Genomic DNA, 13,489 nt, shown 5'->3' on the forward strand with positions numbered 1-13,489 from the left:
GTCTGGGGGCACCTGGGTAGCTCAGTTGGTTAAGCATCCGACTTCGGTCCAGGTCATGATCTCACGGTCCGTGAGATCGAGCCCCATGTCGGGCTCTGTGCTGACAGCTCAGAGCCTGGAGCCCGTTTCAGATTCTGTGTCTCCCTCTCTCTCTGACCCTCCCCCCACTCATGCTCTGTCTCTGTCCCAAAAATAAAAAACAAACGTTAAAAATTTTTTTTAAAAAAATGCAGTCTGGGAACGCCTGGGTGGCTCAGTTGGGTAAGTGTCCAGCTTCCTCTCAGGTCATGATCTCACAGTTTGTGAGTTCGAACACTGCGTTGGGCTCTGTGCTGACAGCTCAGAGCCTGGAGCCTGCTTCAGATTCTCTGTCTCCCTCTCTCTGCCTTTCATCTGCGCTCGCTCTCTCTCTCTCTCTCTCTCTGTCTCTCTGTCTCTCTCTCAAAAGTAAATAAACATTTTTTAAAAAGTTTTTAGTGCAGTCTTGTCTAGATATTTCTAGTATGGTAAGTACCCAAATATTTGTTGAATGCAGTGAATTAAACTGAGAACCTGATTGTACCTTAGGTTTGCTGTGAAAGGTAACTTTGATTCCAATCCAAAGGAAATTTAGACTCCATAATTTAATAAAAATCGTAACACGTTTGTTGCCGCGAAAGATACAAAATATTAATACTCCATTTGGAAACCTGCTTTAGGTTAGTTCAACATAGCTGTGCTGTCGATTCACCTGAGATGAGAGAGTCCCTATGTTTATGGAGCTGTTTTGGAGAGTGTCATAGAAAATGAGAGTCCTGTCGCTTCCACTTACTCGCCTATGTGATCACGAGCAAGTGATTTTGCTTCCCCAAATGTCTTCTGTTTTATCTGCAGAGTGGAGACAATAATACTGCAGAAGTGATGAGAGGATCAGATCAGTTACTACATGTGAAAGAATTCTGTAAACAATAAGGGGTAATATCAAAGGAAGGCATCACCGGCAAGGTCAGGCTGCCGTAACAGGGTCAGGGTACAATGCTTCGACCCAAGTTGCAGATGAAATCTTAGGTCAAATGCATGAGGAAGTAGCTAGGCTTTTAAAATAATTTGGGCCTTAAGTTTATTATTGGGATGAGCAGATGTATAAAATTAATAGATGTATGACTAGATTAATAGATGTGTAACTAGTCTTTCCACTTTTGGTTTTTTTTTCTTTTTTTTTTATGAAATTTATTGTCAAATTGGTTTCCATACAACACCCAGTACTCATCCCAAAAGGTGCCCTCCTCAATACCCATCACCCACCCTCCCCTCCCTCCCTCCCACCCCCCATCAACCCTCAGTTTATTCCCAGTTTTTAAAATTTTTTTTCAACACTTATTTTTGGGACAGAGAGAGACAGAGCATGAATGGGGGAGGGGCAGAGAGAGAGGGAGACACAGAATCGGAAACAGGCTCCAGGCTCCGAGCCATCAGCCCAGAGCCTGACGCGGGGCTCGAACTCACGGACCGCGAGATCGTGACCTGGCTGAAGTCGGACGCTTAACCGACTGCGCCACCCAGGCGCCCCATATTCCCAGTTTTTAAGAGTCTCTCATGGTTTGCCTCCTTCCCTCTCTAACTCTTTTTTTTTTCCCTTCCCCTCCCCCATGGGTTCCTGTTAAGTTTCTCAGGATCCACATAAGAGTGAAACCATATGGTATCTGTCTTTCTCTGTATGGCTTATTTCACTTAGCATCACACTCTCCAGTTCCATCCACGTTGCTACAAAAGGCCATATTTCGTTCTTTCTCATTGCCATGTAGTACTCCATTGTGTATATAAACCACAATTTCGTTATCCATTCATCAGTTGATGGACATTTAGGCTCTTTCCATAATTTAGCTATTGTTGAGAGTGCTGCTGTAAACATTGGGGTACAAGTGCCCCTATGCATCAGCCCTCCTGTATCCCTTGGGTAAATTCCTAGCAGTGCTATTGCTGGGTCATAGGGTAGGTCTATTTTTAATTTTTTGAGGAACCTCCACACTGTTTTCCAGAGTGGCTGCACCAATTTGCATTTCCAGTCTTTCCACTTTTTGCACTCACCATTAAAACCTAGCTGCAATGAGATGGATCAATAAAGTAAAAAATATATATATTGGGGGATTCATGTAGGTTAGTCACCATGAAGGTATCAATGTTACCGTAAATTGCCATTATTTCAAAAGAAATGAGTTTTGACACCAAAAAGCTAGACGATCATAATATCAGAGTAAAGAACACAGTCCTTCTAAGTAAAAATACTTGGTGCCCTTATGCCAACATTGATGGATGGATGGAAAGATGTCGCTCAATACACGTCCTTATTTTTCTCATAACATGAAGGACCAGTTAAAGCTCATTATAGGCCAACGGAGTTACTTGCACTGCTATTTGAGTAACAGTGGAAAATAAACAATAAGGCTGCTTTCAGACTTGAGGTGTGGGGGTTCTGTTGCTTTTCATCTATATTTTACCAACAAATCCCCACAGCAACTTGATCTTGATAACCCTGGCTGCAGCATAACTGTATTTCTGTACTTGCTTTCACTTTCATCAGGAAAGAAACCATATCCTTCCCTTCGTAGCATGTTGCAATCTTCTCATTGCTAATTCAGAGAGGTTCTGATTCCACACCAAAGCTTTTTCCTCAAGGTGGGGGGGGGGGGGAGAAAGACCTATGCCAGTCTTCCTACCCAAGCTTTCAAAGCATTAAGACAAACTTTAAATAAAAGTAAGACACCAGTTATTTGGATGACAGGATGTCATAACTCTTCCTAACATATAACATGATGGGAATATATGCATTTAGACAATAATTATTTATACAATTTTAAAAAATAGTTTAATTTATCCTATACCACCCACTCACCAACAGAAGCCCGAAGGCCACTGTTTAACCTCTATGGTACCCATACTTATACTTAAGACATGAAATACGTTAGTGAAGAAAATGGTGGTTGACTTGACCAGTTTTTGTTTTTTTAACATTTATTTATTTTCGAGAGTGAGAGATAGAGTGAGAGCAGGGAAGGGGCAGAGAGAGAGGGAGACACAGAATCTGAAACAGGCTCCAGGCTCTGAGCTTTCAGCACAGAGCCAAATTCAGGACTTGACCTTGTGAACCACGAGATCATGACCTGAGCTCAAGTCGGATGCTTAACCGACTGAGCCACCCAAGTGCCCCAATTTGACCAGTTTTTAAGTAGACTTTTAGGGGCACCTGGGTGGCTCAGTCAGTTGAGTGTCCGACTTCAGCTCGGGTCATGATCTCACGGTTTGTAGGTTCAAGACCTGCGTGGGGCCCTGTGCTGACAGCTCAGAGCCTGGAGCCTGCTTCAGATTCTGTGTCTCCTTCTCTCTCTGCCCTGTCCCACTTGTGCTTTCTCTCTCTCTCTCTTCCTCTCTCAAAAATAAATAAATAAAAATTTAACAAATTTTTTAAAAAGAATGAGAAATTTAAAAAAATAAAAAATAGACTTTTACAATATTTTATTAGCCTTTTAAAAACTAGTTATAACCTACATAGAATCAAACGCACAAATGTTTAAGTATTCAATTCAATGAACTTTAACAGTTGTATTCCGGTAACAATGATCCAGAGCAAGACATAGAACATTTCCATCACTCTAGAATATTACCTCATGCTACTACCTCATGGTTTTTTAGTCACCCTATACAATCCCTGCCAGAGATAACAGGTTTTTTTTTTTTATTTCTAACACCAAGTAATAAATTAGTTTTTCCTATTCGTATCAAAAAATCATATATTTTCTACTCTTTTATGATGGGCTGCTTCCTCTCTACGTGTTTTTGAGATTTATCCACATGGTTGCAGGTTTTAGTTCATTCCATTTTATCGTTTATAAAATAAATGATCAAAAAAGAAAAATTATCTATTTCCTTGTTGATGGAGAAAACATAAACCACCCCTATAAATCAACTAAGCTAATTTTTTCAAGTAGGCTTCACTGCTGGCACAGAGCCCAGGGTGGGGCCTGAACCCACGACCCTGAGATCAAGAGCTGAGCCACCCAGGTGCCCCAGACCCGAACCATTATTATTATGGAAAAAGTTGCCATGAAATTCTTGCGAATGCCCCCCTCCTTTTTTTTTTTTTTTTCAGCATCTACTTTTATTTCTCCACCTAGGAGTACAGACGTTAGGTCACAGGGTAAATGCGTGTAAACATAAGAAAGTGCCAGACGGTTCTACAAAGCGGTGGTACCATTTTACCGTTCCACCAACACACGTGAGAATTCCATTGGCTCTGCACCATCTGACGTTGGCAGTCTTGGTGATTTTACAGTGGGTGTGAAATGGTGTTTCACCGTGGTTTTCATCTGCGTTTCCCTGACGTCTAATGGTGGTACATCTTTTCATGTACTTATTGACCAATTGTATATCTTTTCTTGTGAAGCCTCCAAGTCATTTGCTATGTTTTTAATCAGGTTGTCTTCTTGTTATTGATCTATAGGAATTGTCTGCGTTTTCTGGATTTGAGACCTAGGTAGATATACGATTTGAGATTGGCTTTCCCAAATGTGGTTTGCTCTTTCATTTTCTTTTTTTCTTTTTAATTTTTTTTAAATCTTTATTTATTTTTGAGAGAGAGAGACAGAGTGTGAAGAGAGGAGGAGCAGAGAGTGAGGGAGACACAGAATCCGAAGCAGGCTCCAGGCCCTGAGCTGTCAGCACAGAGCCTGATGCGGGGCTCGAACTCACGAGTGGTGAGATCATGACCTGAGCCGAAGTCGGTCGCTCAACCGACTGAGCCACCCAGGCACCCTGCTCTTTCATTTTCTTAATAGTGTTTTTATTTATTTATTTTTAAATCTTTTTTAATGTTTATTTTCAAGAGAGAGAGAGAGAGATTGTGTGTGTGTGTGTGTGTGTGTGTGTGTATGTGAGGGAGGGGCAGAAAGAGAGACACAATCTGAAGCAGACTCCAGGCTCTGAGTTGTCAGCACAGAACCTGACGCGGGGCTCCAACTCACAGACCATGAGATCGTGACCTGAGCCGACATCAGACGTTTAACCGAGTGACCCATCCAGGTGCCCCTCTTAATAGTGTTTTTAGAGGAGCATAACTTTTTGAATTTGATGAAGTGCAAAATCTGACCGTTATTCACCAGAGACTTCTCTAGTCTCAGTTTCCAGCGGCTGGGGCATATTAGCCGAATAATATCCAGGTAGACAAAAAGGGGGGGGGGGTCAGGGATAGGCACATATGCACTTTTAAAGTCTTTCTGGGGGCGCCTGGGTGGCGCAGTCGGTTAAGCGTCCGACTTCAGCCAGGTCATGATCTCGCGGTCCGTGAGTTCGAGCCCCGCGTCAGGCTCTGGGCTGATGGCTCGGAGCCTGGAGCCTGTTTCCGAGTCTGTGTCTCCCTCTCTCTCTGCCCCTCCCCCGTTCGTGCTCTGTCTCTCTCTGTCCCAAAAATAAATAAAAAACATTGAAAAAAAATTAAAAAAAAAAATATAAAAAAATTAAAAAAAATAAATAAAAAAAAATAAAACACAGATGAAGACTTAGTTTAAAAAAAAAAAAAGTCTTTCTGGAATAGATAAATTTTGTTGTCATTATTTGACCACAAGTCATCTTGTGTCCCATTGCCCACAGACCCACTGACCCTTTGTCCAACTTGTCTGGCTTCACAATCATCAATGTCTCTTGCATTGTCATAGGTCTGATCCTTTCATTGCCATGTATTTTCAAATTCGTGGGCAGGAACCCTTACTTAATACTACTAATAATAAAATGATAGAAACTACAGTGCTGCGGACTCAGAAAAGCTCCTTCTGACTTTCTCCAAAAGATCAAGAAAAGCTAAAAAATAGAACTTCGGCAACGGCACATTTTTCACATACAAGCGGTAAGTCAAAACACATTATCAAGGTCAATGTCAAATCCATCCTGAACTACAGAACTCTCCTGGGGTTCCTAAAACAAAACCAAGTAGATATCAGACACTCGACGCTTGAGTGAAAGAAGCGACCCCGAAGTTGCATGAGAAAAAAGAGAAACGGTATGAAAGAAAACATTAATTAACGGGAAATAGGGTTTCTTACTGTTCTTGGCAAGCTCGGGCTGCTGTGTCCCAGGTGCCTTTCTGTTCCGTGATCACGGAGTGGCAGTAGCCTGAGTGACGGTGCCACCCAGCCGGGCAGGATCCACCTTCCACCTCCTGAAATACAGTTGTCCATGTTGACATGGTAAGTCTTTAAAATCTGCAGCCTGCTCTCTGCACAAAGAATCTATGAGTCCCCTATCTTGAACAGAGTCATTTTGTCACCAGAAAGGAGGTCGGCCCTTATCCCAATTCTCCACCTTGAGAGATGTGATGGCTCTCTACAGAAAACACCACCGAAGTCCACACCGTTTCGATTTTACACCCTTGACACTCTGACGATTAAACAACACGAGTAAACACCTTCTTCAATTGCATCGATTACCTAATGTGCTTTGTGATTTGTAAAACACCACCTGGGCCCTATTTTCCTCTTCACCTTCCAAGTGTGACAAGGGCAGGTGGACGAAGCGTCAGATCACCTGCTATTAGCTTATCACAGAGCATACGGCCAGCAAAGCTACCTTGCTGTTCATCCCGGGTCCCACCTCGGTTTGGGGGCTCCACACTCTCCAGGTAATCCCATCACACTTGTACAGCTTTCGGAGGCTTTCTTGGAAGTGGAAGAGTCCCTTTAATTCCGGTGTGCAGTTCTTTGGAAACGAGGGCAACCGGGCCTGTGGGAAGGAGAGGTGATGTAGACTTGACTTCATGTAAGCTAAGCACACACCCACCTTCTTTAGGTTTTCATTTGTTAGGTAGCATTTGTGTTGAGCAATCAGTCCCCAAGCTAGAAGGCAGTTTTATGGCCCAGCAAACAGCTGGCTCTCAGGTGAATAGGAAGTAAAAAGATTTTCCTACCTGTCTGGAGAAGTGCGAGCCAGTTGTGGATTCCGCCTTATCTGCCTGAGGCAATTCTGCCCCTTGGCTTGTCTTCTGTGGCTCATCAATACTGGACATGTTGGCCTTCCTTTGGTGAGATGGGGAACCATCATCCTGTAGTTGCAGGGAAACCATTCCATGATACTTGAGGAAATCAGAAAGCAACAATACAGAAAACATGAACACCCAGGTAGCAAACAAAAACATTTGTCGGGAAAATGAGCAACTCAAAAATTGGATTAAAGCAAAAAAGATAAAAGTTTGTGGTGTTTTTTTTTTTTTTCTTTCCTGGCCATCCAAGCCTCTGAAACAAATTTCAAAACAGGCTTTTAAGAGAAATACATAAATGCAGAAGAAAAATAATTTCACTAAATGTTTTGCATCCATAAATACAAGAAATTTAGTAATTCTCTCAAACCGTGCTTACATTATAGATGATGTCTGTTCCATTTCTATAAACAGAGGATGGAAGAACCTGAAATCAACAAAGTACAAAATATGAATAAACTTGGCTTGAAAAATAACTAGCAATGGGGTAAAACCCTTCCAGTAAGATCTTGTTAGTGTCTAAAAATTTTTAAAACATATGTTTCCTAAGGGGCGCCTGGGTGGCTCAGTCGGTTAAGTGCCCAACTTTGGCTCAGGTCACGATCTTGCAGTCCGTGAGTTCGAGCCCCACGTCGGGCTCTCTCTCCCCCAAAAAATAAATGAAGAAGAAGAAGGAGAAGAAGAAGAAAGAAACAAAACACGTATGTTTCTTAAGACGTTCCATACCCAGGGGCGCCTGAGTGGCTCAGTTGGTTAAGCACTGACTTCAGCTTAGGTCATGATCTTGTGGTCTGAGTTTGAGCCCCACATGGGGCTCTCTGCTGTCAGTGGAGAGCCTCTTCCTCTCTCTCTCTGTCCCTCCCCCCACATTCTCTCTCTCTCTCAAAAATAAATAAACATTAAAAATTAAAAAAAAACTTTCCATGATCGAATCATTAGAATTTTTAAAATCACTGGACCTATTCACAACTTATCAGTGTTGATTCGGACATTCATAGCTTCAGTTATGGAGAAAAGACATCCTTACTTTGGTGATATGTCAATAGTACACAGCGGTCTAAGAAAACATACACATACACACACACAGGAATGCACATACACTCATGAGTGTTTGCCTGATTATAATTCTGGGCTAATAAGGTCAACATCACAGTTTCCACACCCGAGTAGATCACACAATCTCGTTCTGTTCCAGGGTCACTGGTCATTCCCTATCTGTTTTGATCACAAAAGGAACCAAAGCAGAAACCATATGGATGAGTCAGCATATCCATCACCTCGAGTAGTACCATTAAGGAAGTGCGGCAGCATTCTGATATCTGTATACAAAAGACACTGCCTGATTGGTCACGGAACCATGGCTCCCACTCATTATGAGAAGCAAACAGCTTTTTCAGCGTTGGGGAACGCTCATTAGTATTGTTTGACTCTTTCACAATGTACTCCACACGTCACATCCCCGAAGCTCCCCATCCTTACTGTTTTGCCTTTCCCTTGGGTCCTCAGCTTCATACGAGAAAGATCTGTGGAAGCAAAGCCCTGGAGAGTGTCTCCCCTGGTGACTGCTGGCCGCTTGGAAGATGGAAGGGGTCTTCTTTCCAGATGAAAGGAACCAGAAGTGGCGGGTGAGGAAGACCCTGGGGACAGCGGGCGCCAAAGGCCCTTCTCCCACGCACTGTGCTTGTTTGGGTTGAAGGAATATGAAGGATAGCACTGTCCTGGAGGCATGAAAGATAGCAGGTCAGTTCATTGTACACAAACAGATAAGTGATCACGTCGACACAGCCCCCGGGGCAGCTTGTCATTGAACTGAGATGGATGGTGTTCCCACCAGATGTTGCCTTTTTGCCATTTGCCAGAAACTCCTCTACTCTTCATCAGTTTCCGTGCAGGAGAGCCGTGCCCTTCTGCACATCTACAGGGCGATTATAAAGTCAGGACGATGATTTCACAAACCACAAACGGAAACCATTGTCACGATTTTATAATCATGCCACATACTTGAGAAACGGCCTCACTGCGTGTTCCAGCATTCCTCAATAGATCAGGTTTATTTCACTGACCAAGTATCACTCCGTAAACACTTCCAAGGGTTCATCCTTTCCCCAGTCTCCTAGAGGTAGAAACTGGAACTGTTGGAAAAGTGCAATCAAGTAACAGTTCTAAAAATTAGCACTCAGGGGCACCTGGGTGGCTCAGTCGGTCGAGCGTCCGACTTCAGCTTGGGTCATGATATCATGGTTCGTGAGTTCAAGTCCTGCGTTGGGCTTTGTGCTGACAGCTCAGAGCCCGGAACCTGCTTCAGATTCTGTGATTCCCTCTCTCTCTGCCCCTCTCCCGCTCATGCTCTCTCCCTGTCTCTCAAAAAGAAAATAAACATTAAAAATTTTTAAAAATAATACAATAAATAAAAATGAGCATTCAACTGTCACGGAACAAATATCCAATAAATCTTATTGGAGCTACTTCTATGGGAAACATTCCCAATAAGTATGACAAAAACCTAAACCCAGAACCCTCATGTGGATATTTTATACTTCATGTCTAAAGCGTGGAGTTCACGTATTGTATGTACTTCCTGTGAACAGAAAATTCTATTGAAAAACAAGTGAATTTGGCAATGAAGATGGTGGGAAAAGATGTTGTGGAAACATGAGTATTATAAAGGGAAGAGGATAATGTCTATATTTTATTATAGGATGAGAGAAAGAACAGGAGAGAGCGGATTTCAGGTAAGGAAAACATACCATGGGGCATGACAGGTGTAAAATCAGGGGTCTAAGTCTGCGCATGGTAACTGGACACTTGTCAAATGCTAAATAGACACGTAAGTAGAAAGGGTTTGGCAGGAAGAAAAAAATCAGAGCAGCAAGGACTGTGCTTGGTCTTTATTTTATCTAGTTCACAGGTCGTTCTTTTGCATATACTATCCAGGACCTATTTTGGCTCTGCACTCCAAGGTTGTTCATTAATATTCTCCAGCTGCTCCTGAATCCCCTAGCCAGCTGCACCTTTCACGTCTATTTTTCTCCAATTCCTTCCTCTCTTAGAATTTTCCTGGTCACACTACAGTGGGGGCTCAGATTTTAGGCATTAAGAGCTCTCTTTCACAGAGGAAGATAATTACAGCCCTACAAACTCTGGGGGAAAATAATTGTCGATAGATTCTCACCAACATTGTTTCCCCCTCGGTGAGAACAACAAACGGGTAGGAGAAAAAAAAAAAAAAAACAACAACAACTACGGCACTGACTTGTTGCCTTTCTCAAACGAGAGTTCTTAGCGGGACGAAAACCACATGAAGCAGAAAGCAGAATAAAGGGCCTGCAACACGACTGAGGTTGCTTTCTTGACAAGAAATTAAGCATTCTGATTTGAAGGCGTTATCAGGCACACTGTTTGTTGAAAGCCAGCAGCCAGAGCGCCAGGACCGCTCCTGATTTTGAGATGAGGATCAAAAGAATACCTCCTTTTGAGTCCAAAATTTTCACTGCCGCTTTTGTCTTTATGCCAAGAACTGCATTCACAGGGGAGTTGAGAATTACTTCAAAGACCTCATCATCTTCCTCTAATCCGTCATAGGTAATTGCTATATTCCACATCTTAGTTGACATTCCTACAAGAAGTAAACATTTTAATTACTCTTTAATTGCTATTTCAATCACCTAGGTGTCAGAGAAATATATTAATTAACATGTCTACAGCGAGGCTGCAGTAGCCCGAGTGAGCTATTGTACTGCTCCCGACACACTGAGGTCCTGCTGTTCTCCCAAATAATATTAAAAGACCACATTTGTTCCTGGACAATGATGATTCCGTTTCAATGCAAACACTGTAACAAAAAAAGTGAGCCGCGTTAGGCAAGGGATGAACAACAACAACAAAAAAAATGGTTAGTCGATGAGATCCAAGGCTTATTTTTCTCCCCCCCCCCCCCCGACCTGCCCCTTCTCTTCTTAGGAATAAACAAGCACTGCAATCTTAAAACCTTAATAGTTCCAAAAATCTTAAGAGGTTGGTACAGACAGTTAAAAGTGATTATTGGATGGTACTTCACACTATTCACGGAACCCTTGAAATGATTGATTTCTGAAGACAGCTGCCTCTATCGGCTGCTCCACTTCCTGAGGTCCTTCTAGCCCACAAATGCTTTTTCTAATGATGTAATACTCAGTATTTGATATCCTCCTAGAGAGTATTTATGGGCTGGGGGTTTTAGAAATAGAGCCAATGTTGTTGTTGTTGTTGTTGTTGTTTTCCCTTTCTGTCTGCCTCTCCTCATGGAGTTACAATCAAGCTCGGTTCACGGTAACTTTGTGAACTTAATCCCAAACCGTTTGGAACTTACAAACATATCCCCAGCCATTCTGTCACCGCTAAGGTGGGATGCAAAGGAGCCCCAGAAACACAAAATACGAAAGCTGGAAGAATCTTGTGAGACTGTCTAATCCTGACCAGTTTCCATGACATGGGTTACAGGGTCTCCCCCTTTAGTTTATTTAGAAGAAAAAATGGTGGGGCGCCTGGGTGGCTCAGTCGGTTAAGCGTCCGACTTCGGCTCAGGTCATGATCTCACAGTCCGTGAGATCGAGCCCCGCGTCGGGCTCTGTGCTGACAGCTCAGAGCCTTTAGCCTGCTTCTGATTCTGCGTCTCCCTCTCTCTCTGACCCTCCCCCATTCATGCTCTGTCTCTCTCTATCTCAAAAAATAAATAAATAAACGTTAAACAAAAAAAAAATTTTTAAAAATAAAAAAAAAAAGAAGAAAAAATGAATGGGAGGAGTTAACAAAAAAAAAAGTACTGTTCAGTAGAGAAAGGAGGCTAAAGGTTAAGGGGAAAAAAAGATAACAAATTTATGGTTTAACCTTCCAGGACTAAGTTTTGAAAACTTGACTCTGTGGCATTTACTCATTGGCTACGTGAGGACTCTTATTCCTATAAACCCATCTATATAAGCAGTCAAACTTTTTTTTTTTTTCCTAGCCTTTTCTTCTGAAAATCTGGATTCTTGTCTTCCTGTAGATGGTTTGCTGCAGATTTATGCCTCTCGTTTGGTCCATCTATATGACAGCCACCTGTTTGAAGGTCGTGTCACCTACAGATTTAAGGATCTAATCAAAGTTTCCTCAATCCCCCAGCAGAATTCAATGGAAAGAGGAAACTGATCACCCATCCTACTCTTGGCTGCCTTAGAGGGGGGGAAAGAATTAAGTGTATTTGAAATAATTTTATTTAAAAAAAAAAAACCCAAGCTGACAGCTAATTTCAGTTTTCCATACCAACTGATTCATAAATCAATTACTTTCGCGATCTTTGCAAAAACAGAAGTTGAAACACCTAACCTAAAATACTATGTAATTCCCACCTCATGGACGGATTAAATCAACCTGTCACAATATACATTTTTGTCTCTATCGTGTACTTACCTTTGCTTTAGCTGCTATGGAGAATACCAGAGGTACAACATCGGCAAGCCCTGACATAAAGGATTAAAATCTCTTTGAAGAGACCAGATGTAAATGTCAGGAAAGTCCATTGTTCAAGGCTATGTATGATTAGCGGCCAAAAGATACAGGATGGATGGTAAATACTAAATGCATGTGGGCTCCCGAGTTGGTAGGTTTGGGAGGGAGAAGTGGGAAAACAGCGCAAGCAAAGTCAGGAGGGTAGCAAAGGCCTTGAACGGGGAAGGCTGAGCAAATTAGCTGGCTGGAAGGGAGGTCACGCCAGGCACTAGGAGGTAGGAGGGCAGCAACGGCGGGATGTAGCCAGAAGGCAGAGAGCCCTGGACACCAGGTGGCTGGATTCAGACTTTCAGCCATAGGCAACAGGGAAGGCCCTTGAAAACGAATGTCTTAGAAAAATGAATCCGAGTGTTACACAAAAAGATTTAGGAGCCCAGGAAGACGGGCAAAGAGGCTAGAAGTGGGGAGACCACAGAGGCAGCTGTTGTCATAAACCTGGCATGAAGGGATAAGAGACCAGACAGTGAAGAAAGTATATAAATACTGAGAATTTTAATATTCAAAGAACTGTTTTGACTCTCAAAACCCCAAAAGTCAAGCATTATTCAAATAAAAGTCCAATAACAACAACGAAGTATTCCAAGTCCCAACCAATTACCTCTTGTTTTAAGAATCATGTTTTAAGGGGCGCCTGGGTGGCGCAGTCGGTTAAGCGTCCGACTTCAGCCAGGTCACGATCTCGCGGTCCGTGAGTTCGAGCCCCGCGTCGGGCTCTGGGCTGATGGCTCAGAGCCTGGAGCCTGTTTCCGATTCTGTGTCTCCCTCTCTCTCTGCCCCTCCCCCGTTCATGCTCTGTCTCTCTCTGTCCCAAAAATAAATAAAACGTTGAAAAAAAAATTAAAAAAAAAAAAGAATCATGTTTTAAAAACATTATAGTAGGGGCGCCTGGGTGGCGCAGTCGGTTAAGCGTCCGACTTCAGCCAGGTCACGATCTCGCGGTCCGTGAGTTCGAGCCCCGCATCG

At 42.8% G+C, this 13,489-nt stretch overlaps 1 protein-coding gene across 1 annotated transcript in view; it reads right to left on the minus strand.

Annotated features, from left to right (window-relative positions):
- The window catches only part of FREM1 (FRAS1 related extracellular matrix 1), a 137,219-nt gene that overhangs the window by 7,150 nt on the left and 116,580 nt on the right, over positions 1-13,489 (minus strand). Inside the window, exons 29-34 of the mRNA XM_047098120.1 lie at positions 10,467-10,616; positions 8,480-8,718; positions 7,380-7,427; positions 6,932-7,096; positions 6,595-6,747; positions 6,072-6,187 (exon numbers count right to left, since the gene is read on the minus strand). Of these exons, the coding sequence (XP_046954076.1) occupies positions 6,072-6,187; positions 6,595-6,747; positions 6,932-7,096; positions 7,380-7,427; positions 8,480-8,718; positions 10,467-10,616 (871 nt within the window). The remainder of the gene's footprint in view (positions 1-6,071; positions 6,188-6,594; positions 6,748-6,931; positions 7,097-7,379; positions 7,428-8,479; positions 8,719-10,466; positions 10,617-13,489) is intronic.

This window comes from Lynx rufus, unplaced genomic scaffold (genome assembly GCF_022079265.1).
Source record: "Lynx rufus isolate CCGP_SWC_20201006 ecotype Redwood Valley unplaced genomic scaffold, mLynRuf1.p SCAF_10, whole genome shotgun sequence".
Classification (NCBI taxonomy): Eukaryota; Metazoa; Chordata; class Mammalia; order Carnivora; family Felidae; genus Lynx; species Lynx rufus.